Source organism: Aureobasidium namibiae (assembly GCF_000721765.1).
Source record: "Aureobasidium namibiae CBS 147.97 unplaced genomic scaffold scaffold_12, whole genome shotgun sequence".
NCBI lineage: Eukaryota > Fungi > Ascomycota > Dothideomycetes > Dothideales > Saccotheciaceae > Aureobasidium > Aureobasidium namibiae.
In genome coordinates, this window is record NW_013581197.1 from 671,333 (window position 1) to 692,650 (window position 21,318).

The following is a 21,318-nucleotide window of genomic DNA, read 5'->3' on the forward strand; positions in this document are numbered from 1 at the left end:
TGCCCCTCTTCTTTTGCCAGCTCCCGCCAACACACTCCAGTCACTGCTGCAACCTGTCTTTCTCGTGACTCTAGCATACCTCCTGCAGCGTGCCGAGTACTCGGTGGTTGAATTGTAGAGACAAAGCATATTTGCAACAGCGTAGGTAGCGCCGGCCTCCTGCATCTATCTGACAGGTCCATTGTTCGTCACTTTTTCCAGCAAACACCATCGCCCTTTCCATTCACGGCTTGCGTCTCCCTCGCGCTACCACATCCATCTCCCTGTCCCTTATCCCCTTGCCTCACTCTCCATCCAGTACCTCAGTGCCAGTTCTTCTCCATTCAACGCCCATCTCGAATGGTAGGTATTATCAGATGAATGCTGATATGGCCACCACCCCGGCCCTCGAAAAGTCACCTACCGACAGTGACAGCGATAGTGACGCTGATGTTGACTCATCGCCTATTGCGCTCTCGTCTACAGAGAAGCGCCGGGATCGTAAGCTCCGCTTCCAAGCATGGTTGCAGAGTACTGCCGTCAAGGAGATCCGTACTGCCATAAAAGACAACAATCGTCCTGAAGCTGCCGAGGAACTGTCCATCCGCCAGCTACTTGCCAGCCAAGAACCCACTCGGATCATCACCACCCCTAGAGAGTATCAGCTTGAGCTCTTCCAGCGTGCTACTCAGCAGAACACAATCGCTGTTCTTGATACCGGTTCTGGCAAGACGTTGATCGCTGTCCTTCTCTTGCGCCACACTATCGCTGAAGAGCTTCAAAATCGCCTACAGGGCAAGCCTCATCGCATCTCTTTCTTCCTCGTGCCGTCTGTCCCACTGGTCTTCCAACAGTTTGCCGTGCTCGAGCGCAATCTCGACTATGATGTGGATCGTTTGTGTGGCGCCATGATGCCCGACAAGTGGAGTAAACGCGTCTGGGACGAGCGGTTTGCCAAATGTCATGTCATCGTCTGTACTCCTGACGTCCTCAAGGGTTGTTTGACCTGCTCCTTCATCTCCATGCGCCAAATCAATCTCCTGATATTCGATGAAGCCCATCATGCAAAGAAAGGTCACGCATACGCTCAGATTATCAAAGACTTCTATCTCACCGATGTTGACGAGCTGTCTCGGCCCAGAATTTTTGGTATGACGGCCTCACCTGTCGATGCAAAGGTCGATGTTCGTCAAGCCGCCAGGTCTGTCTCTTCGCCTATCTGATCAATATTTACCTTCCGCTGATGAAAAACATAGCGACCTCGAATGCATCTTACACAGCAAGATAGCCACTGCAAACGACCTCTCGTTACTCCAAAATGCAATAACCAAGCCAAGTGAAGAGTTTTTGAATTACACGACATCTCGCGCCATCTCTCCGCCTAGTCAGCTCTTTCAAAATTTGAAAAGTCAATTTGGCAGGATCAAATTTCTTGACGGCTTGTTCGACCGTGCAACCGGAGTTCGGTCTCATCTTGGTGACTGGTGTGCGGACCGTTACTGGGGTTTTGCATTGGCCGAGGAACGCTCGAAGAAGATGGAATCTCGTGTCGAAAGGGCTGCCCGATTGGATGGTTCAACGGCACTGGCCGACTTCCAGATCGAAGAGATTGGCAAAGCCATGGCAATCATCTCGAATCACGACTTTGGAAGCCCTCGAGCTGATCAAGCGGACCTCAGCCACAAGGTCCGTCAACTGTGTGTTTACCTGACGCAGCAATTCGAGCGCCACACCGAGCAACGCTGCATCGTGTTTGTTGAGCACCGCAGCACTGCATATCTACTTCACAAGGTCTTTGAACATGTTGGCGGGCCTCACTTGCACCCAGGTCTACTCATTGGAGCGAGCAACGGTCGTCTAGACGACAACCAATCGACTTTCCGCAATCAAGTGGTTACTCTCGTCAAGTTCCGTAAGGGTGAACTGAATTGTCTGTTTGCAACTTCCGTCGCTGAAGAAGGTCTCGACATCCCGGACTGCAATCTGGTCGTACGTTTCGACATTTGCAAGACAATGATTCAGTATGTACAGTCTCGTGGGCGCGCCAGGCACAAAAACTCCAAGCTTCTACATATGAAGGAGAAGGAGAATTGGGACCATGACAACACCTTGTCGGAGAATCGTGGAGCAGAGCATGTTATGCGTACCTTTTGCAAAGGTTTACCCGCTGATCGTCAATTGGATGGTGATGATGACATGGTCTTTTCTAGAGACATGGTCAGTCTCTATCCTACTTATACGATAGCTAGTACCGGCGCAAAGATCACTTTCGGCTCCGCTCTTCAAATCTTGTCACATTTCGTAGACAGTTTGCCAAAAGATGGCGAGGAAGCTCTGCAGCCTACTTACATTACCACATCTCAAACTGGACGGTTCATCTGTGAAGTGGTGATTCCTGAACCTTCACCTATTCGCTCGGCAACAGGTGAATCTATGACGAGAAAGTCACTTGCCAAACGCTCAGCTGCATTCAAAGCTTGCAAGGAACTTGTTTTGGCGCAACATCTCGATTCCAATCTAGTCCCTGTCTACACCAAGAAACTGCCATCTATGCGCAACGCAGCACTAGCGTTGACCTCGAAGCAAGCCGGTATGTACGACATGCGCGTCAAACCTCGTGTCTGGGAAGACAACAGAGGTTCAATGCCTTCCTTGGTGTACCTCACTCGCATAGACTTCTCCGAGGGGCTGGATCGTTCTCATCAGCCTATGCTTCTTGTCACGAGAAGTCCAATGCCTACCTTTCCCAGGTTCCCTCTGTTTCTGAACGATGGCTGCAAGACCAACGTGGAGTTGACATCACTCACACCAGGTTGCAGAGTGTCCGAGACCGAGCTGACTAAATTCACTTCGTTCACTCTACGTGTTTTCAAAGACCTTTACAACAAGACCTACGAGTTTGACGTCGCAAAGATGTCTTACTGGCTCGTACCGTTCGAGCAGTCCGTTCAGCTTGCAGATACTAACTCTGCCTCCCTTGAACTCATCGATTGGACCATTGTGGACTACGTCTGCAGAATCGCTAAAGGATTCCAATGGACACCCAAAATCCCTGAATCGTTCCTGGTAGACAAGTTTTTCATCGATCCTGGAGATGGTGGCCGTCGCTTCTATTCGTCAAGAGTAGCTCCAGAATACAAGCCCACAAGCCCTATCCCAGAAGGTTGTGCAGCTTCGAAAAGACAGACTGATATCTTGGACTATACAGTCAGTCTTTGGAAGAACACTCGCAACAAGAGGAGATGGAACCTCGACCAACCCGTCCTGGAAGCCAAGAAGATACTGCACCGACGTAACATGCTCGCAGAGCCGACAACGAAAGAAGAACAAGACTCGGTCAAAGTTCGAAGCTTCATCTGTCCTGAGCCTCTCCTCATATCTGCGGTATGTGATTTCCAATTGTGGTTGATTCTGAGACTGACTTGCTATAGCTTCCCACTCCTGTCGTGACCACCTGTTACATGTTTCCCGCCATCATTCATCGTATTGAAGATTACCTTATCGCAAAAGGAACGTGTGAAGAGCTTGGTCTGACGATCGATCTACCATTGGCTCTTGAAGCAATCACCAAAGATTCCGACAACACAGAAGAAGATCAGAGTCCTAAACGTATCAACTTTCAGCGTGGTATGGGAAAGAACTACGAACGTCTTGAGTTCTTAGGTGACTGCTTCCTGAAAATGGCAACTTCGATCTCGACATTCACGCAAAACCCCAACGACAACGAGTTCGATTTTCATGTGAAGCGCATGCTGCTTCTCTGCAACCAGAATCTCTTCAATGCTGCGCGGAAGCTCAAACTCTACGAGAATATTCGTAGTGCTTCCTTCTCTCGTCGTACTTGGTATCCGCAAGGTATCAAACTCTTGGAGGGCAAAGGCGCCAACAAGAATGGACAAGAGTCGATGAAGCACGCACTTGGTGACAAGACCATTGCAGATGTGTGCGAAGCACTCATGGGTGCAGCCTTCCTCACCCACGATCAGCCTGGCAAGTGGAAGCCGGAGCACTGGCGTGAAGCAGTCAAAGCCGTCACCATATTCGTCGACAGCCCTGATCATACTATGAATGATTGGTCAGATTACTCCAGCTCGTATGAAAAGCCGGCATACCAAACAGCTGAGGCCAGGGCTGCGAACCTTGAACTTGCCAAGCGGGTCGAGAAGGAGCATGCGTACCACTTCAAATATCCACGTCTGCTCCAGGCTGCCTTTCACCATCCCTCTTACCCAAATCTATGGTCTGCTGGGATACCATCGTACCAGCGCCTCGAGTTCTTGGGCGATTCGCTTCTTGATATGACTAGCATCACTCACCTCTTCTACAACTATCCTGACAAGGATCCGCAGTGGCTGACTGAGCACAAGATGGCAATGGTTTCGAATCAGTTTCTTGGAGCACTCTGCGTCCGTCTCGGATTCTATAAGCATCTCCTCTTCAATCACGACTCGTTGCGTCAACAAATTGCAAACTATGTCACTGATATCAAGGATGCAGAAGCCAATTCACAAGGAGCTATGGACTACTGGACCACGGTGAAAGAAGGCCCCAAGGTAGGTTTGGATGCTGCAGCACTTGCTGTGTGGACCGCGTGCTGATGAGTTCCAAGTGCCTACCCGACATAGTTGAAGCATACGTCGGCGCAATTTTCATCGATGCAGATTTCGACTACAGCGTCGTGCAGCAGTTTTTCGACGAGCACATGAAGTCATTCTTCGATGACATGGAAATTTACGACAACTACGCAAACAATCATCCCGTGGTAGGGGATATCAGAAACTCCAAATTCTGTTCAACTGCTGACCTACGAAACTAGACCCGTTTGCACAACAAGATGCAGAAAGACTTCGGTTGCCATGGATACAACCTGTTCAATGGCGAGGAGACTGAGGATGGCATGCGACCCTTGTTCTGGTCGGGCGTGATGATTCACGACTCGGAACCCATCGGGGTGTGCAAGGCAAAGTCTGCTAGGTATGCAAACATTCATGCGGCGAACAAGGCAGTGGAGGAATTGGAGGGGTTGGCGCCTTATGAATTTCGCGCAAGGTTCGGTTGTGACTGTCGTGATGAGACCGATGGCGGCGGCGAGAATGACGGCACAGCATGATTAGCTAGGGTCGCGGGCTTCATCGTGAGCTGAGCACACGGCCTGAACATGAGGCAAGAACATATGAGAGATGGTAGAATTGACAGATGGAGGATTCTAGTATTCGTTCTAGCCTAAATTAGGTACATAGAGACATCCTCCTGTTGCAGATCCTCCGCAATGTGCAGACGAGAACCTTTGTGCTCGGCACGTTAGTGGTCGTTTTCCGATGTGCCACCGTTGCAAGACGGAATATCGTGTCGAGACGGTGGTGGCGTGTTGGCCTGGCTGAGCTCAATATATTCAAGCTGATAGGGTTAATATATGAAACCACGGACCAAGGGGTTTCCACAGATCCGGATCGTGAAGCGAATGATGCAACAGACACAAAGTATCGGACGTGTGTGGTTGGTATATGAGAAGAGGAGGGATGACTTAAACTTGTTCCCATCTACTCTGCGTCGCGGTGAAACTCGCCCATGCCATCGACCAAGGCTTTTTCCAGACCAGAGGCGGCTCTCCCAATCTCACCACCCTCCTTTTTGGCGGCTTGGACACCACGGGCGACAGCACGCACGGAAGCATCGTCGAAAGCTCTCTTTCTAGCCTCTGCGTCGTCGTACATGGCGTTCTCGGCATCCTTGGGAGCGCCAAAGAGATTGAGACCGCGGAATGGATTCGAACGAGCGTACAGAACCTGGTGCTCGGTGCTGCACAGGGGGAAGCATGAGGCATTTGTCAGCGCCGAAGCAGATTCATCGGTGAAGGCGGCACGCAAGAACATGGTCAGAATGCTCAATTGCTTGATGAGCAGTTTCGAGGCAGCGGAACCGGGTTTGCCAAAGGAGACTGCGCGTTCAGAGGACCAGTTTCCAGGCTGTGTGGTTGAGTGCCAGCCCAGAAGGGTCAGGAAGCAATGTAGGGTCTTGAGCCAGCCGCCTGCGCAACTGACGAGCTCTTGGGCGGCGGTTTGGAGCAGCCATTCTAGCACGTCGAGGGACGAGTTGCGGATTTCGGCGGCCAGATGGGTCATACCGGCGCGCACGTACAGCAGCATGTGGTCGACATGGGTAGCGACATGAGCCGGCGGGAGAGCACGCAGCAGCTTTGTGAGAGCGGCGCGGACAGAGTTGGAGGCGTCCAGAATCAGAGGCTGGATCTTTGGGAGGATGGTGGCGACAGGCAAAGGCAGATTGTTCGGGTGCTCGGTAATGATGTTGGTCAGGTAGTTGATGGCATCGCGGCGCTGCGAGTCGGTCTTTGAACTGGCGAGCGAGAGCTGGTGTGTGAATTGCTGGTCGAGCGAAGGCGCCGAGGTCGCGAGCGACTGCTGGTTGAGCACAATCGACTTTGCCTTGAAACTCGTGTCGGTGAAGTTTGCTGCTTTGGCCTTTGTCTTGCCGACTTTGAGCTTGGTCTTTTGGAAGTCGGCCTTCTTTTCTCTCTTCTTTTTGGCGCTCGATCCCATCCTTGCTGCCCTTCTCAACCACTGTCAAGCAGATCCATGCCACCAAGGTGAAGCCATCGACCGAGAAAATTCCCCCAGTCGAGACTTTGTTTTCGTCTTGTGCGGGGTGCTTATCTTATCCATCTCTTCCATCTTATCAGCCGCATCTTCGTCTGTGACTCTCTGTTCATTGATACAGCTATTCTCTATATATCTATCATTGTTCCCTGCTGTCAGCACTAGCCAACTGACATCATGTTTCAATCTGCCGACCCCAATGTCTAGCAGAAGCCACTGTCTCGGAGATCCATGACTTGGTGGGCGAGAGTGCTCCTCGTGCCGTTGCTTGTTCAGCATGCATTGCGCCTCTGATGCTTGCCTGATGTGACAATGACTGTTGAGATCGACCGAGATCTGATGACTCGTCACGCTGCTAGCTGACTGAGCCCACCCCGAGATCCTCCTGTTCCGCATCACTCATCCTCTGCTCCAGATCGCCGTCTCCTTCATACAAGAAGCCATTGGCGTAGCCATCCTCGCTCTCTTCATCTGAACATGACCGCCGCATGATCGGTGCCGACACAGATGAGAGCTGCGCATACAGAAGTGCCTCTTTGGCCGATGGCCGGGCGGGCGGTCTCGACGAAGCCTTGGCTCCCTCCTTTTTTGGAAGGACGTCTCCTACGAACACTTCTTCAGCTTCAGGCTTCTCTTTGGCCGCCTCGGCTGCGCTAAAAGACGTTTGCGGTTCTTGAGCGAGGAGGTCTTGGTAAGGAACTGCCAGCCAATCTGAATGGTCAAAGTCGACATGTGGATGAGGCCCCCTGATGATATCCAACCTTGCGATCGAATTGGGAACCTTGCGCTTGGTGTTCCTCGGCTTTGATGCTGCTAAAAGAACAAGATTCATCTCATCGAATCCATCCGCGCCTCTCTCGATAGCCCGAAGTGTTCCCTTTGAGAGAATGGACGTCGATTGTTTGACAACGAGTTGCAACTTCTTGGGCCGGATGTTCAATGATCTTCTCAGCTTGCTTAGCGGTTGAGGCTTTACAGCTCTCCGGATACGCTTCGTGCCACCACGATCAGTAGGCATCAGATCTTCATCCGAGATGGAGTCGTGCTCGGAAGAGCTTACAGGGCTCGCAGCTCGATCTAGTGATGTTGCGAATGCAAGCTCGCGAGCTGGGCAAGGCTCCGGGCGTCTTTGGACCTCTGATAGAGGGACATCTGTTTCAGCTTGCGACAATTGGTCGTCTTCATGGTCGTCTTGTCCTGACAGGGAGACGGATATTGAGCTTGGGCCAGTGGGAGGAATGTCGGCACGAATGGGAGAGGTCAATGTAACGCGTCTTCTACGGTATTGTCCGTCATGCGAGCTTGGCGAAGCGAGAGTTGATTGGTGGTTGATTCGTTGTGCTTTCTTTGAGTAAGTCGTCAAGGTCTTCTTCCTGGGCAATGTTGAGAACATGGCGGCGTGGTGGTGTGACTGAAAGGTTTGCAAGTCGATTTACATTTTTGAGACGATGCCGGAAAAGTGCAGGAAGGTGGCCGCTCCTCCAGGTGCTGCCTACCAGGTGTCATTCCTTCCTTCCCAGTACGACTTTGGATAAATTTTGTTCAGAAAGAGGGGACTTCTGCATGTGATAATGATGGGGTATCTCTTTCAAACGCTATGATTTTTCCAATGCCATCTCAACGCCCTGGGCTGTCGCGTGTGTATTAAAAAGTGTTAAAGGAAATCTATGCAACTCATGGATAGAGCAGAGGGAATCAAAGCATACGCCTGATGGCGGTCTCGCCCTTGTACTTGTCAAGGCCTTGGTCAAGGCTTCCCCACCACTCAAAGAGCATACTCTGACAGATGAGCTTGAACCACGGCGTGAACAAGAGCGAGTCGTCCTTGAACATGGCTTTGAGCTCGTCTTCGGTGATGTACTTGGTGGCCTGGACTTCGTTGGGGTTCTCTTCGAGATCGACGTCGGCCTTGATAAAAAGGATGTAATCAACTAGAGAAGAATTAGTCGAAAGCTTTGGATCGTGACTGGGGGTATTGGCATACTCTCGTGCTCGCCCCATTTGCCATCGCTAGGAGCGACGTAGTGGATGCGGGTGAGGAAGTGGAACTGGTCTAGAGGGACCTGGTGTGCCTTGATTCCAAGCTCTTGGTCGAGTTTGCGCTGAGCAGCACGCTTGACGCCCATGATGGCGGTCTCGAGGGTGGAGCCGGTCTCGGTGGGGACACCAAGAGGGTGTGAGCAGCAGGTGTTGGTCCACATGTCGGGGAAAGTAATCTTCTCAGAGGCTCTTTGTTGCAGGAGCAGACGGTTCTTGTTGTCGAAGAGGAAGACGGAGAAAGCGCGGTGCAACAGGCCCTTGTCAATGTTCTCCATCAAGTGGCCTAGCGGTGAGGGTCAGCGATGGAAGATATGACTGGTGGCATGCAGGGACTAGACGTACAAACTTTCTTGCTGGCGCTACCAATAGGCAGGTCGTTCTCGTCGAGAACGATGCAGACCTCGTCCATAAGGCGAATCTGCTCTTCATCATAGCCGTCGAGGTCGTTGTCGTGGGTGGCAGAAGTGGCATTGGCTAGGGAGGTGTTGATCTGGGGGAATAGGCGGAGGATGTTTTCGGCGGTAATTTGTTGCGGCTGAGCGACGGTGGTAGTAGTGGTGGTGGACATGTTGGCGAGGGCGGATTGAAGGTGCTGGAAGTGGAGTGGCCGACTTGTCAAGGGTGGGACAGAGGCAAGGAGAAAACAAAGCGGGCGCGAACAAGGTGACGCTGAAGAACATGGGCCCACGCCCACATGGCAATCTCCAATCTTGCGCCAGCCGCTCCGCTCTCAAAGCTGTCGGTGCCCCATTAGGCTTAAGTGGCTCGCGTTCTCCGCGTTCGCTCTCGGCCGGCTTGGCCAAACATCTGCATGTTGTTTTGTCGGCTTTCTGTTTGGCAAGCACAACCATATCAGCCGCCTATACCATGTCGTCTCTTCTCGACGCCGTGATCCGGTCCGACAATGATCACAACGAATCACGCACGCCCACAGCTCGATCCGCACAGAGAGACGGCTCGCGTCCACGAGGTCCGCCGTCTGTGAGCACCCCGGGTCTGGGCAGCGACGCTTTTGCCTATCGAGATGATGAAGTTGTCGGCGTACGAGGCAGTCGCAGAGGCCCGTCCACCGCCGGTCCGCGTCCCGATGTAGACCATGTCATGGACACGACAGCCGAAAGATTGGCTCAGGAGTTCGAACACTTTCTCAACACCTTCACAGAAGAGCCCATCTCGTCCGCTCTGGCTCCCGCTTCCAGTGCTGCCACCACCGACAGATACTACATCGAGCAGATCAAGGGTCTGGCCCGCTACTCCCTCTCCACCCTGTACGTCGACTACAGGCATCTCGATGCGGCCAAGCCTGTCCTCGCCCAAGCCATCCAGCAAGACTTCTACCGTTACCACCCTTACATGATTCGTGCTCTCCACAACGCAATCGCTACCCATGCTCCTCGCTACTTCCGCCAGCATCGCCAGCCGGGCTCATCAGCCCCCGCCACTGAAGATGCTTCCCTTGACAGCCACGACGATTCCACCACTCACAAGACTTCCAACCAGCAAACCGACAAGGTCTTTACCCTCGCCTTTTACAATCTCCCCCTAGTCTCACGCGTCCGTCAATTGCGGACCAGCCAGATCGGTTCTCTCTTATCCATCTCAGGCACCGTTACGCGCACATCTGAAGTTCGCCCCGAACTCTCGCTGGCCACTTTCATCTGCGACATGTGCAACACACTTGTCCCCAACGTTGAGCAAATCTTCCGTTACTCGGAACCTACTCAATGCCCCAACTTGACCTGCGGTAACCGCCAGGCATGGCGTCTCGACATCCGCCAGAGCACCTTCGTCGACTGGCAGAAGCTCCGCATCCAAGAGAACAGTTCCGAGATCCCTACTGGCAGTATGCCTAGAACTATGGATGTCATCCTCCGTGGCGAGATGGTTGACCGTGCAAAGGCCGGCGAAAAGTCCATCTTCACCGGTACTCTAATCGTTGTCCCCGATGTCAGCCAGTTCAGAGTGCCCGGTCAGCGCCCGCAAGCCACTCGCGATACCAGCTCTGCAGCTAGAGGTGCAGAAGCAGGCGGCACCGGCGTCGGCGGCCTCAAAGCTTTGGGTGTACGCGAACTCACTTATCGCTTAGCCTTCCTGGCCAACATGGTCACTCCTGACGCCACTACCGCTGGTCAAGCCTCCACCCAACAGCTCAGAGGTCAAGCTACCAACATAATGAGCTCGCTCAACCAGGCAAAGAATGCCGATATGGACAAGATTGGTGAAGACGCTCAAACCGAATACCTGTCCTCGCTCAGCCCCAACGAGATCAACGAGCTGAAGACTATGGTCCACAGTGACAACATCTTCATGCGCTTGGTAGACTCCATCGCTCCTATGATCTACGGCCATACTGTCGTCAAAAAAGGACTGCTCTTGCAACTGATGGGTGGTGTGAGCAAATCCACTCCCGAAGGAATGGCTCTTCGCGGAGATATCAATATTTGCATTGTTGGTGACCCCAGTACCAGCAAGTCGCAATTCCTCAAGTACATCTGCTCCTTTATCCCCCGTGCTGTCTACACCTCTGGTAAAGCCTCTTCTGCCGCCGGTCTGACCGCTGCTGTTGTCAAAGATGAGGAGACTGGAGAGTTCACTATCGAGGCTGGTGCTTTGATGCTTGCTGACAATGGTATCTGCGCTATTGATGAGTTCGACAAGATGGACATCTCTGATCAAGTCGCTATTCACGAAGCTATGGAACAGCAAACCATTTCCATTGCCAAGGCTGGCATCCAGGCCACTTTGAACGCCCGTACCTCTATCCTCGCTGCTGCCAACCCTGTGGGTGGCCGTTATAATCGCAAGACTACACTCCGAGCCAACATCAACATGAGTGCTCCCATCATGTCTCGTTTCGATCTCTTCTTTGTCGTTTTGGACGAATGTAACCCAGCCGTCGACGCGAAACTGGCACAACACATTGTTGATGTCCACCGCTTGCGCGACAATGCTGTCACCCCAGAGTTCAGTACTGAGACACTTCAGCGTTATATTCGCTTTGCACGGTTGTTCCAGCCAGTGTTCACTGAAGAAGCCAAGGCCACTCTAGTCGAAAGGTACAAGGAGTTGCGTGCCGACGACTCGCAGGGTGGTGTTGGCAAGAACTCCTACAGAATCACTGTCAGACAACTTGAAAGTATGATTCGTCTGAGTGAAGCCATTGCAAAGGCAAGCTGTGTCGACGAGGTTAGCCCTGGGTTTGTCAACGAGGCTTTCCAACTTCTGAGGCAAAGCATCATCAGTGTCGAGAAAGACGATATTGACATCGACGATGAAGATACCGATGACCTCCAGGCACAAATAGCAGCTGGTGAGCATGATGATCTGCTAGATGAAATCATGGGTGATGATGCGCCCCCTGCGAGACAAAAGACCCGCATTACAGCTCAAGAATATCGTGACATGGTCAACAGCCTGGTCAGCAGAGTCTACTCGGACCATGAGCGAGACGAAGATGGCGTTGAAGAAGAAGATCTCGTGACCTGGTATCTTGAGTCCAGAGAGCAAGACTTGGAGACCACCGACGCGCATGCAGCCATGGCGGACAAGACAAGGAAGGTCCTGAAGAGGATGGTCAAGGTGAGTTCTAACCGAATCTTGAGCGTTTATAGATGGAAACCGCTGACTTGACCACAGGACAACATCCTTTTGCGTATCCGGGGTGATATCGTCCTTGACGAGTCTGACACGAGTTTAGCACAGAGCGAGAAGATCTACTACATCGTACATCACAACTGTGATATCGAAGAGATGGGCTTCCACGATGTATGAACTCACTGGATGCTTGGTACTGATGATTTTTCTACAGGGCGTTCAGAGGTTTATGATGCACCAGCGGGAAGTGTGTTGGTATGGGACGGTAGGCGTTGTGGCAAGGATATACCAGGCGAATCTTCAGACATTTCTTCTTCAGTCTTCCGATTCATCCTCGTCGTAGTGTAACAATTGTGCACTGCTGCTATATAACAACTATTATGGATCAACGCAGTGCTCTCTGAGAGGGGGTGTTTCCGCGAATCTCTTCGGCTACACCTCCAGGCTAGAAAGCACTGTGCTTTTTCGTAAGGATATCACTCCACACCCTCGAAGAAGGAGCGCGATCAAACATGGCTGTATATGGTTTGAAAAGATTGATCCGCGGCCCGCCGGTAAAGTTTTGTGAGAAAACAAGTCATTCTATCGGCACAGACGATTCATGGGCTGAGAGGTGTATACACGTCATGTTTCATTCTTTGTAGCATACATAGGTCGTACACGCATCATCATGGGCCAACCTTTACTTTTGGGGGTCCTAGATCCTCGACGACTGCCTTCAAAGTGCCTCCCCCGTGTTTAGAAGTGGGCTCAACAACTGGCGCTGTCTGCTTCTTGTCTGGCTCTTCTTGATTCACTTGCTTGATCACAGGGGGCTCGACTTTCATATGCGCCAGCTTTTGTTTTGCTCCCGAGTCCAGAGCTCCCCCTTTGGCTGTGGCTGCATCCTCGAGGGAAGTCGCACCCTCGGCGGCGTCAGTCGCGGCGTGAGATGTCGCCGACTCAGGCGCCTCGTTCCCGAGAATAGCTTTGGCAGTCTTCTCGTCTGTATCTTCCTCTTCCAGATCCTGCTGACCGATGAAACAGAACAGATCACCTGTTTTGCCTAGGTCGTACTTGCGGTCCTTGGAAGCTTCGGCGACATTGCATCCACCAACATGTTCTCTCAGCACCGGTCGAAATTCTGTCGCGACAGTTGCAAAACTTTCACGTTCCACCTTCTGCCCAGTATAGTCTAATGCTGGTAGCAGAGCAATGTCGGTGAGCTCAGACTCGTAGGGCAGTAACGCATGCAAAGGCTGAGATTGATGTAACATATCATGCTCTTTCTGTTCAAGATATTGTTCTTGCCGGCGTATGCGATCCGGCGCTGATTCTGCGCGGAGGAAAGGTTCTTCTGCATCGGGTTCCTCCTCTTTTGCTGATGTCTCTACTGAAGTCTCGATTTTAGTGGGCTTGGTCATGTATTCCTCGGGCTTTTGGAAGAGGTCACGGTGTATAGTGGCCCATGCTCCAGCATCGAGTCGGGCAGGATAGTGGTTTCTCCATCCTCTTGCTCGCATCAGTTCCAGCATATACTCAAGCCATCCGGGGTGCGACTCTGAGACGAGTTTAGGACGCTTTGTGGGCGCTTGATGTACGGAAGTGGTATCATGGGCCACACGCAGACGATTCTTGAGATAGTCGTGCACTTCGGCCCAAATGTCGCCAAAGATGAGAGCTGCGTCAGCGTTGGGAGCTTGCCACAGGAAAGGTACAGTCAAGTCTTCCGGGGTCTTGGACTTTTTCTCAGTATCAGACATGGTCGGCGCGGAGAAGGGACCGGTGCCATTGAGATAGGCATCGGGAGTGGCAAGCACCACTCCGAAAAGATTGTCGCCATCGTCTGATCCATATGCCGCGTAGCGATGCTGCAGCACGTGGTATACGAGATATTGGTAGTATAGAGGTGACAGCTCAGCCTGTGTTGACAGCAGCAAGACATGAGAGTGGTCTGCATCGACAGGGTAGAATGATTCAAGGAAACGCAGAGCGCTATTCTCGGTTGTGGTCTTTGCTGTCGAGATGCGATGGTGGACCTTTACTTTGCGTTGACGCGGGCCGGTAGGATCTTGGTGTGGAGGCCACTGGAAGTCTCGGAGGTAGTCGCGTGCAAAGGGCTCGACATCAGAAGGAAGGTCGATGGTTATTTCGGGATGAGAAAGTCCACTGTAGTCGGCGGTCTTGATTGAATGCAAAAGACGCAAGAGCGAGCCTGACGAGTGGGGTTGTGCTTGGATGAGGATGTTTATGCTGGGCTTGTGCCACGAGGTCAAACCACCAGTATCGAGACGGGTCATCCATAAGAAATCTTCGTACTTTCCTTTTGGAATCTCAACGAGCGGAGTAGCTAGTAGACCGAGTTTCGAACGCAGAGCTCTAATGAAGAAGGCATCTTCAACGGTGGAGTCGTCGATGATGACGGCTTGCGGGTGCATGTAGATATGGATGTGGCCAAGAGCACCAACTACGGAAGCTTCTGCGCGAGCGTCTGTACTGTAGTCTGAATAATCGCATCGAGCATCGTGGAAGAATATGTCACATGTGTCGCGGGCAATACCGTTCATCTCGAGCACGTCTTCCAAGGGGATGGCTTCTCGGCCCATCAGAGTGAAGTGTACAAAGTTCTTGTCTATGCGGGCCATCTCGCAGGCCATGGGCAGCAGGTTTGCAGCGCTTCTCAGGTTGGAAGCAGCGAACAAGACATTCCTATTATCTTTTCTGTGGCCCATGGTGCGGGCGATGACCTGGATGGTCTTTGCCAACCTATAGAACTTGACGGGACCAGCATAGTAGTGGTCTTGTTGTGGAGCGATGGATTGCGACTTTGGGGGCGGACCAGTAGGCTCTTTGGAGGCCGTGTTCGGACGGGCGGCTTCTTCTGGGGCAGGGCGAGCAGGCGGCCTATAACCAAACTCGACACCACCAACGCGATGTCCAGGACGCAGCGGACGGCCCATACGCTGGTCAACGCTACCCAGGTCGGTGGGGATGTTGTGGATGAAGAGCCATATCAGAAAGGCTCCGAGCAGGCCCATGGCCAGGCGGCGGCGGCGCATGCGCAGCATCGTGGCCCAAGACCATGGCTGTGAGCCGGATCGTCGCCCGAGGTCATCGTCGCGCTTGCCCAGGTAATCGTGGCCACCAAACGCCATTTTATCGTCTCATGATGCTACCTTCGTTGCTCTCGCGTGTCGCACATGGGTGGCATGTTAGTTATCCTTGAACTTTGTTCTCGACGATAAGCTGCGCTATCAACCTGGTCTGTGCACGCCATCTATCATACAGCACATAGGTATGGCTTCCATTCGGTCTTCCTTTCTTCGCCCTTGTCTGACTGTCATCATTACTGCACATCTGCATGCTCTGGTCTTCGATGAGATATGAAACCATCTGACATTGCTGTCTTTTGCTAACCTACCTTCCCCTAATACTCGCCCACAATCTTCTCCCTTGCTGCAATCTGCTCCCTAAGCTTGTCCTCGTTGCGTGGCCTGAACTTGACCTTGTAGCGATGCGGCAATGCCACCAGACTCGTTGGGTCAGAGCTGCCCTTGATCGGATGTGTTTCGACCTCTGTTCCCCTCTCGATCTCGAAGCTGCTCAGCATCCTCATGAACACGAGGTACAGCTCTCTGTTCGCCAGCAAGCTTCCCGCACACATTCGGTATCCAACTCCATACGTGAAGAGAGGTGCGTCTGGCTGCTCGAGCCATCTTTCCGGTCTGAAAACCTCGGCATCCTTCCACACTGCTGGGTCCATGTTGCACGCCCATGCATTGAGATATATCGTTGTTCCCGCCGGAATCAGCTTGCCTTCATACCTTATGTCCTTGACCGTAGCTCGAGGAAGAGCCAACCGTAGCACTGTGTAGTACCTGTATTCTGTTAGTCATGTACCCTCACCCATACATGTTGCTCCAATACCTTAGACACTCTTTGACCAACGCCATCACATATGCGCACTTCATGTCATCCTCAGGCGCGCAAAGTATCTGGTCTTCGCTGAACATCTTTCGGATCTCTTGTATCGCCTTCTCCTGAATGTCTGGTCGTTGTCCCAGGAGCGCAATGCTCCACGCTACCAGTGTCGTCACCGTGTCCAGTCCTCCGCTGAGCATGGTCAAGCTAATACTTGTAAGCTCTTCTTTGTTGAGCTTGGCTTCCTTGTCCTGGATGATGTTGGCTTGGATACAAGGCTTATGTGTTCCCTTCTCCATGCGATCGTCCAGGTCTTTGTTCAACTTGGTCAGATATACATCGCGGCGCTGTCTCATCTCCTTGGCTCGCTTGGAGCCAACACTGAATGGGTTCAGACGGAGGAACGGCACATAGTCTTGCATGTTTCCTGAGGTACTTCTGAACTAACAGGGAGTTAGCGAGTATCAGGCGAAATGTATGACAGTTGCAACATACCTTGGAGATCTCTTCTTCGACCTCTGTGATTTCATGGAACATGGGATCATCTCGACTTCCCATGCGAGTTCCCCAGTTCAGTGTCAAGGCCAAGCTCAGACTCAGGCGTTGTATCATCGGCATTGGGTCAACAGACTGTGTACCAGCAGCTCCGTGCTCCAGACCCTCCTTAACGAACGCCAGAGTCTCCACGTCGAGATGGTCGACATAACTGGCAACCGAGGGCTTGTTCAGCGCAGACGCAGCACCTTTACGACGACGTTTGAGACTCTCGCTGAAGGGTGACGTTCCGATGGTTGTTCCTGCTGTATTGGATAACACCTTTGCTCCGGATTAGTCCAGCCAAACACCACCTGTCGTCTTGAATGATTCGCACCTTATGGAAAGTGTAAAAGACCGGCCTCGAGCTAAGAGCCTGTGAGAAATGTCCAAAGAGAACACGACAAGACTCGGCCGAATTGCACACAATGACAGGAATGTTTCCTAGTTGGATCTGGTACACATCGCCATATGTTTTCGACCACTCTCGGTACTTTTTGCCAGTCAGTCAAGAGTACGCATATGGTTGGGAGCTACAACCTTTTCCGCGGCATTGTACTTGATGTCTGGGATGTTTCCAAACACTGGTATTCCTGGTGGCCCACGGAAACCTGGAATTCGCGCCTTCCTCCGTACAAATTCGTTGGTCACAAGATAGGACAATGGTAACAGGAGAAGTATGATGAGAACGGATCGCACAGGATGCGCATTTGCTTGGGTCTGGGCAAACGAGATCAGAAGTGAGAGCATGGTGATGGTTAACACGAGCAGAGACAGCTACGAGATTGTAAAATGTTACTGGCGATTGCGAGCTCTTAGTACCCCACACGCGGTATACATACCCCGCTAGCGGCCTGGGGCGCTGTGGGGAGTGCGGAAAGAAGAAGCAGGTATAACAAAACGGCCATGTTCCGCAATGCGGAACCATCACCGCACATCAACCTTCAGACTGTACGTGCGTGACGGTCTGCTCCAGTCGACGTCTCTCAAGGCTCGATCATTTGTCGCGAGGAACAAACATTCGGCAACTGCAGTTCGGACCTACAATCGTCAGCCAATGTTATCGATTCCCAGCAGTTTGTCAAGTACCGTCGGGTATGGATTTGTTTTCAGCATGCTGGCAAGCTTCTTTAGAGTATCGGCACGAGTAGCTGATATCTCGGCCAATGCCTGATACATCTCGACAGCTGCCAATATCCTGGGGATGTTGTTGGATTTGAAATGAGCTTTTTGAACCAAGGACAGTAGGGTCCGCCATCTAGCTACAGGTCAGACTATGCGGTTGGTCGCTTGAATGTGTGGGACTTACTTGAAGGGACTGTTCGAAGGAACGATGGAAGGAAGAGTGTCGAGCAGATATGCAATGAGTTCCATGAGAGCCTGAGTCTCGGCCTCTTTGGCTATCATTTCTCTCAAGAAGCCGGTCAATGCGGACAAACAGTCAGATCTCATATCGATACTTCCTCGCGATATCGTGTCGACCAAAGCCATACGGGAGGCTCGTAGCAATCCCTCTGCGCCCACACCGGCACATGATATACTTCCTTTTAAGATTGCATCTCGTTTCCAGACAGGCGGATTCTCGTTGAGAGGCGCAAACAAGTTCGAGAAGTATTGGTAACTCGTCACATCCATGTCAAAAGCACTTTACTATTGTTAGCTGGTGATGTAAAAAGAATAATCCGAAAAATCAACTGACCTTCTCGATCCAGAGATTTGTGCGAGACACCTAGCGGCTTGATTTCGTACCCTGTCCATCTTCTCAAGAGCCAGACGGATAACATTGCCTTCTAGAAGTCGCATAGATGCAGGTTGAAGTTGTGGTTGGCCTGGTTCCCACATGCTTTGAACACACTGGATAGCCTGTGTTCGCACCAAAGATCCAACGTCTCCCCTTTCAGTGATCGTGTAATCATTAAGACCGGCGTCAAGCGCAGAGATCAGTTCTGGTAGTACATCAGTACCAATGGCACCTGCTTGTATTATCAAGTCCATGGCATGCAAAGCAACGATACGCCATTCGATAAGTGGGGCTGTCCGGATCATGTTGGAGAGAAGACTGAAAGCTGCGATTTGGTCGCAAGTGTATATGTCTTGCAACCATGGAAATACCGCTCCGAGAGCAACAACACGCCCGGATCTTTGCAAAACCATACTCATTGAATCGTGCGCGATTTTGCTTAAACAATCCGAGAGATTAAGGATCGGTGTCGTCGTATGACCTGATTGACACAAAAGTGAGAGCGCTCTTACCAGACGCGGTAGGACTAGTGAGATGGAACTTTCTGAAGAAGAGATCAACCGAGATACGATCTGGCTCAAGTTGAGTGTCCGTGATGATAGATCCAGACGTTCTGCCGCACGTAGTAAAGAGAGCTCCGACAGAGAAGCTAGGAGTCTCGCTACTGCGGATGGTAACTCTGCACGTGTGGCTCGCGAAGTCTGGTTTCTATAAAGACTCTTGTCTTCGCTGAACAGATCCCACAATGATATCAGAAACGACATGTCTTCCATGTTCGAGTTTGGGCCACTGCTTTTGTTCTGCTGGAGCATCTTCGTGTCGATTATCCTCGACAGCGCAAGCAAAGAACCATGACACTGTTCTAAATCGGAGCTGGGAAACGCATAGAGACACTGCTCCAGGTTCGCAAGTGTGATGCTGACATGCTGAGGGGATTGAGGTGCACAGAGTAGACCAACAGACTCCGCCGCAGCCTCACGAGAAGAAACATCAGTAGAACCAAGACCTCTCCACTTCCCAAGAGCAGCTAGTAAAGCCTCTCGATACATGGGATCGAGGCTCGCAGCATTCTGGGCAACGTCTACCATGGCGCGCTGTCGAAGCCCAACTGCATGATAGTCGACTACCTGGACAAGAGATATGCCATTGCTGACTTGGTCAGGATGCCTGCCAATAAGCTCTTGTAGGGCAGCCGACGACCCTCTTCTGATATTGCCGGAAGGGTCCAAACAAGCAGAAAGCAGAAGTTGAATAGCAACGACTTGGATGATAGACGCAGCATCTCGGTAGAAATCGAATCCAATGAGCGATGTATCCGCTGACAAGAGTTCTTTGGTGGTGTATCGTCGCGACAAGGACCATATACCGAAACAAGCGGCATCACGTACATTGCTTCCAGTACTCACGCCAACGGCAGATCTTTGTTCGAAGCTGAGTGCTAACAGCAGAGCGTTCAGTATCTCTGGAAGTTGTTGCGGCGAGGCCGATCTCCTGAATAATGCGTGTGCCAGTGTCAAGGTTAGACCATGCCATCTCAGAGCATTTGCAGCTCCAAAATCAGGCTTTGCAGAAGATTTAGGCATATCCTCTCTAAAGCTGTCGAGAACTGCCTGGACGACCTCATGCCCCATCCCAGAGTCCAGTCGTAGAACTATCATACTCAGTGCTTTGCTGGCGGCAAACCTGACCGGCGTGTCGCGGTCTTCGAGGGATTGCAGGCAGTATTCGATTGTCTCTTCTAAGACACTGGTTACCTCGAAAAAGTCAACAAGACTATCGAATGAGGACTGTAAGCTCAATAGAGCCACGTTACGAAGCAATTTTACAACAAGTTTCTTGGTGACAGCGGACGAGCTCAAGAAAGCAAGCATCGCATCGTCCATGAGTCTTTGACCAGCGGAGTACATGGACGGGATGAGAGAGGCGAGGCCCGGAGTATCGACCGACGCTGTCATTCCTACCAAGAAACGAAGTGGACCTAAAAAGGTGTGCAGGTTGGAGCTTGGTGAAGCAGAAGGATTCAGGAGCTTCGTCAATGCCCAAGATACTATCGCAGCAGGAAGATCCAGGCTTTGCATATCGGGTCTTGTAACCAGACGTACAAGCATCTTTGCAGCAGCGTCTTGTTCTCGGGTAGCACTTGTGAGGTAGTGAACACCCAATGCAATTACGCGTCGTGCGATCGATGGGACTTCTGGCTGTAAAGACATGTGCTCGTGAGTCTCCGGAAGCCGAGCAGTTCCCGATATTGTCCTGAGGTCAAACGGTACGAGCATCAAGTGAGTCAGCCATAGAAGTGAGACATAAGACTTTTCCCAGGCAGTATCAGAGTTCGCACTCAGGATCTTGGAGTTCTCCAGATTAGTCAATATGAGTTCAAGATATCTAGGTTCGTTGTTGAGGAAGCCGATGATTATCTTTTCTCCTCGGACCTTGCAGAAAGTGTAGAGTAGCTTGCTGGCGGCGACATCCAGGGAAACTGTGACAGATGAAGGAGACTTGGCTTGTGAAATCTGTAGGAAAGCCAGATACGCTTCGACGATGGGAGGCACCAAGGATTTGAGATGAGCGTCAAGCAGCTGCGGTTCCCCTTGGAACGGCTCGACCTGTATGATGTATCAGCGACATACTCTGTTTCTGCAATCCGAAATGCTTAACATACCAACTGAATGACATGGTCGAGGTCGCGTAAACGAACAAGATGGTGGACGCGCTTGTCTCCCCGTTTCCAGAGCAATTTTTGGATCGCAACATGGAGATCTGACAGGAGTCCTGCCGAGGCGCGCATCAACTTCAACTCATCATCGACTTCGGCAGCCATCTCGACAAATCCCAGCTCTGTTGAATCTTTGATAGTAAAGGAAAGGGTCGGTGGAAGTGTGCTGGAACTATTACTGTATACTGCATCAACGCCAA

General features: G+C 51.7%; 8 protein-coding genes across 8 annotated transcripts; 2 read left to right on the forward strand and 6 right to left on the reverse strand.

The window, feature by feature from the left end:
* Window positions 1-368: 368 nt before the first annotated feature.
* Window positions 369-5,089, forward strand: M436DRAFT_50468 (uncharacterized protein; the record flags this gene model as incomplete). The annotated part of the gene is made up of 5 exons (XM_013570398.1): window positions 369-1,180; window positions 1,236-3,363; window positions 3,411-4,532; window positions 4,589-4,741; window positions 4,796-5,089. The coding sequence occupies 5 exons, from the start codon at window positions 369-371 to the stop codon at window positions 5,087-5,089; spliced, it is 4,509 nt and encodes a 1,502-aa protein (XP_013425852.1).
* Window positions 5,090-5,519: 430 nt separating this feature from the next.
* On the reverse strand, window positions 5,520-6,536 carry M436DRAFT_65283 (uncharacterized protein; the record flags this gene model as incomplete). Its single annotated transcript, XM_013570495.1, has 1 exon — window positions 5,520-6,536. One exon carries the CDS (start codon window positions 6,534-6,536, stop codon window positions 5,520-5,522), a length of 1,017 nt encoding a protein of 338 aa, XP_013425949.1.
* A 412-nt stretch (window positions 6,537-6,948) lies between these two features.
* M436DRAFT_50586 (uncharacterized protein) lies at window positions 6,949-7,986 on the reverse strand (the record flags this gene model as incomplete). The annotated part of the gene is made up of 1 exon (XM_013570416.1): window positions 6,949-7,986. One exon carries the CDS (start codon window positions 7,984-7,986, stop codon window positions 6,949-6,951), a length of 1,038 nt encoding a protein of 345 aa, XP_013425870.1.
* A 302-nt stretch (window positions 7,987-8,288) lies between these two features.
* On the reverse strand, window positions 8,289-9,201 carry M436DRAFT_50380 (IDI1, isopentenyl diphosphate:dimethylallyl diphosphate isomerase; the record flags this gene model as incomplete). The annotated part of the gene is made up of 3 exons (XM_013570377.1): window positions 8,289-8,524; window positions 8,578-8,916; window positions 8,976-9,201. The coding sequence occupies 3 exons, from the start codon at window positions 9,199-9,201 to the stop codon at window positions 8,289-8,291; spliced, it is 801 nt and encodes a 266-aa protein (XP_013425831.1).
* Window positions 9,202-9,500: 299 nt separating this feature from the next.
* M436DRAFT_50452 (MCM-domain-containing protein) lies at window positions 9,501-12,404 on the forward strand (the record flags this gene model as incomplete). The annotated part of the gene is made up of 2 exons (XM_013570394.1): window positions 9,501-12,212; window positions 12,270-12,404. 2 exons carry the CDS (start codon window positions 9,501-9,503, stop codon window positions 12,402-12,404), a joined length of 2,847 nt encoding a protein of 948 aa, XP_013425848.1.
* Window positions 12,405-13,207: 803 nt separating this feature from the next.
* On the reverse strand, window positions 13,208-15,349 carry M436DRAFT_13906 (uncharacterized protein; the record flags this gene model as incomplete). Its single annotated transcript, XM_013570298.1, has 1 exon — window positions 13,208-15,349. A coding segment is annotated over one exon (2,142 nt), but the record flags the coding sequence as incomplete, so codon positions are not given.
* A 284-nt stretch (window positions 15,350-15,633) lies between these two features.
* M436DRAFT_74220 (cytochrome P450) lies at window positions 15,634-17,411 on the reverse strand (the record flags this gene model as incomplete). Its single annotated transcript, XM_013570601.1, has 5 exons — window positions 15,634-16,084; window positions 16,134-16,570; window positions 16,623-16,943; window positions 16,999-17,154; window positions 17,202-17,411. The coding sequence occupies 5 exons, from the start codon at window positions 17,409-17,411 to the stop codon at window positions 15,634-15,636; spliced, it is 1,575 nt and encodes a 524-aa protein (XP_013426055.1).
* A 177-nt stretch (window positions 17,412-17,588) lies between these two features.
* Window positions 17,589-21,223, reverse strand: M436DRAFT_74221 (uncharacterized protein; the record flags this gene model as incomplete). The annotated part of the gene is made up of 5 exons (XM_013570602.1): window positions 17,589-17,702; window positions 17,751-17,919; window positions 17,971-18,306; window positions 18,361-21,008; window positions 21,065-21,223. The coding sequence occupies 5 exons, from the start codon at window positions 21,221-21,223 to the stop codon at window positions 17,589-17,591; spliced, it is 3,426 nt and encodes a 1,141-aa protein (XP_013426056.1).
* Between the last annotated feature and the right edge of the window lie 95 nt (window positions 21,224-21,318).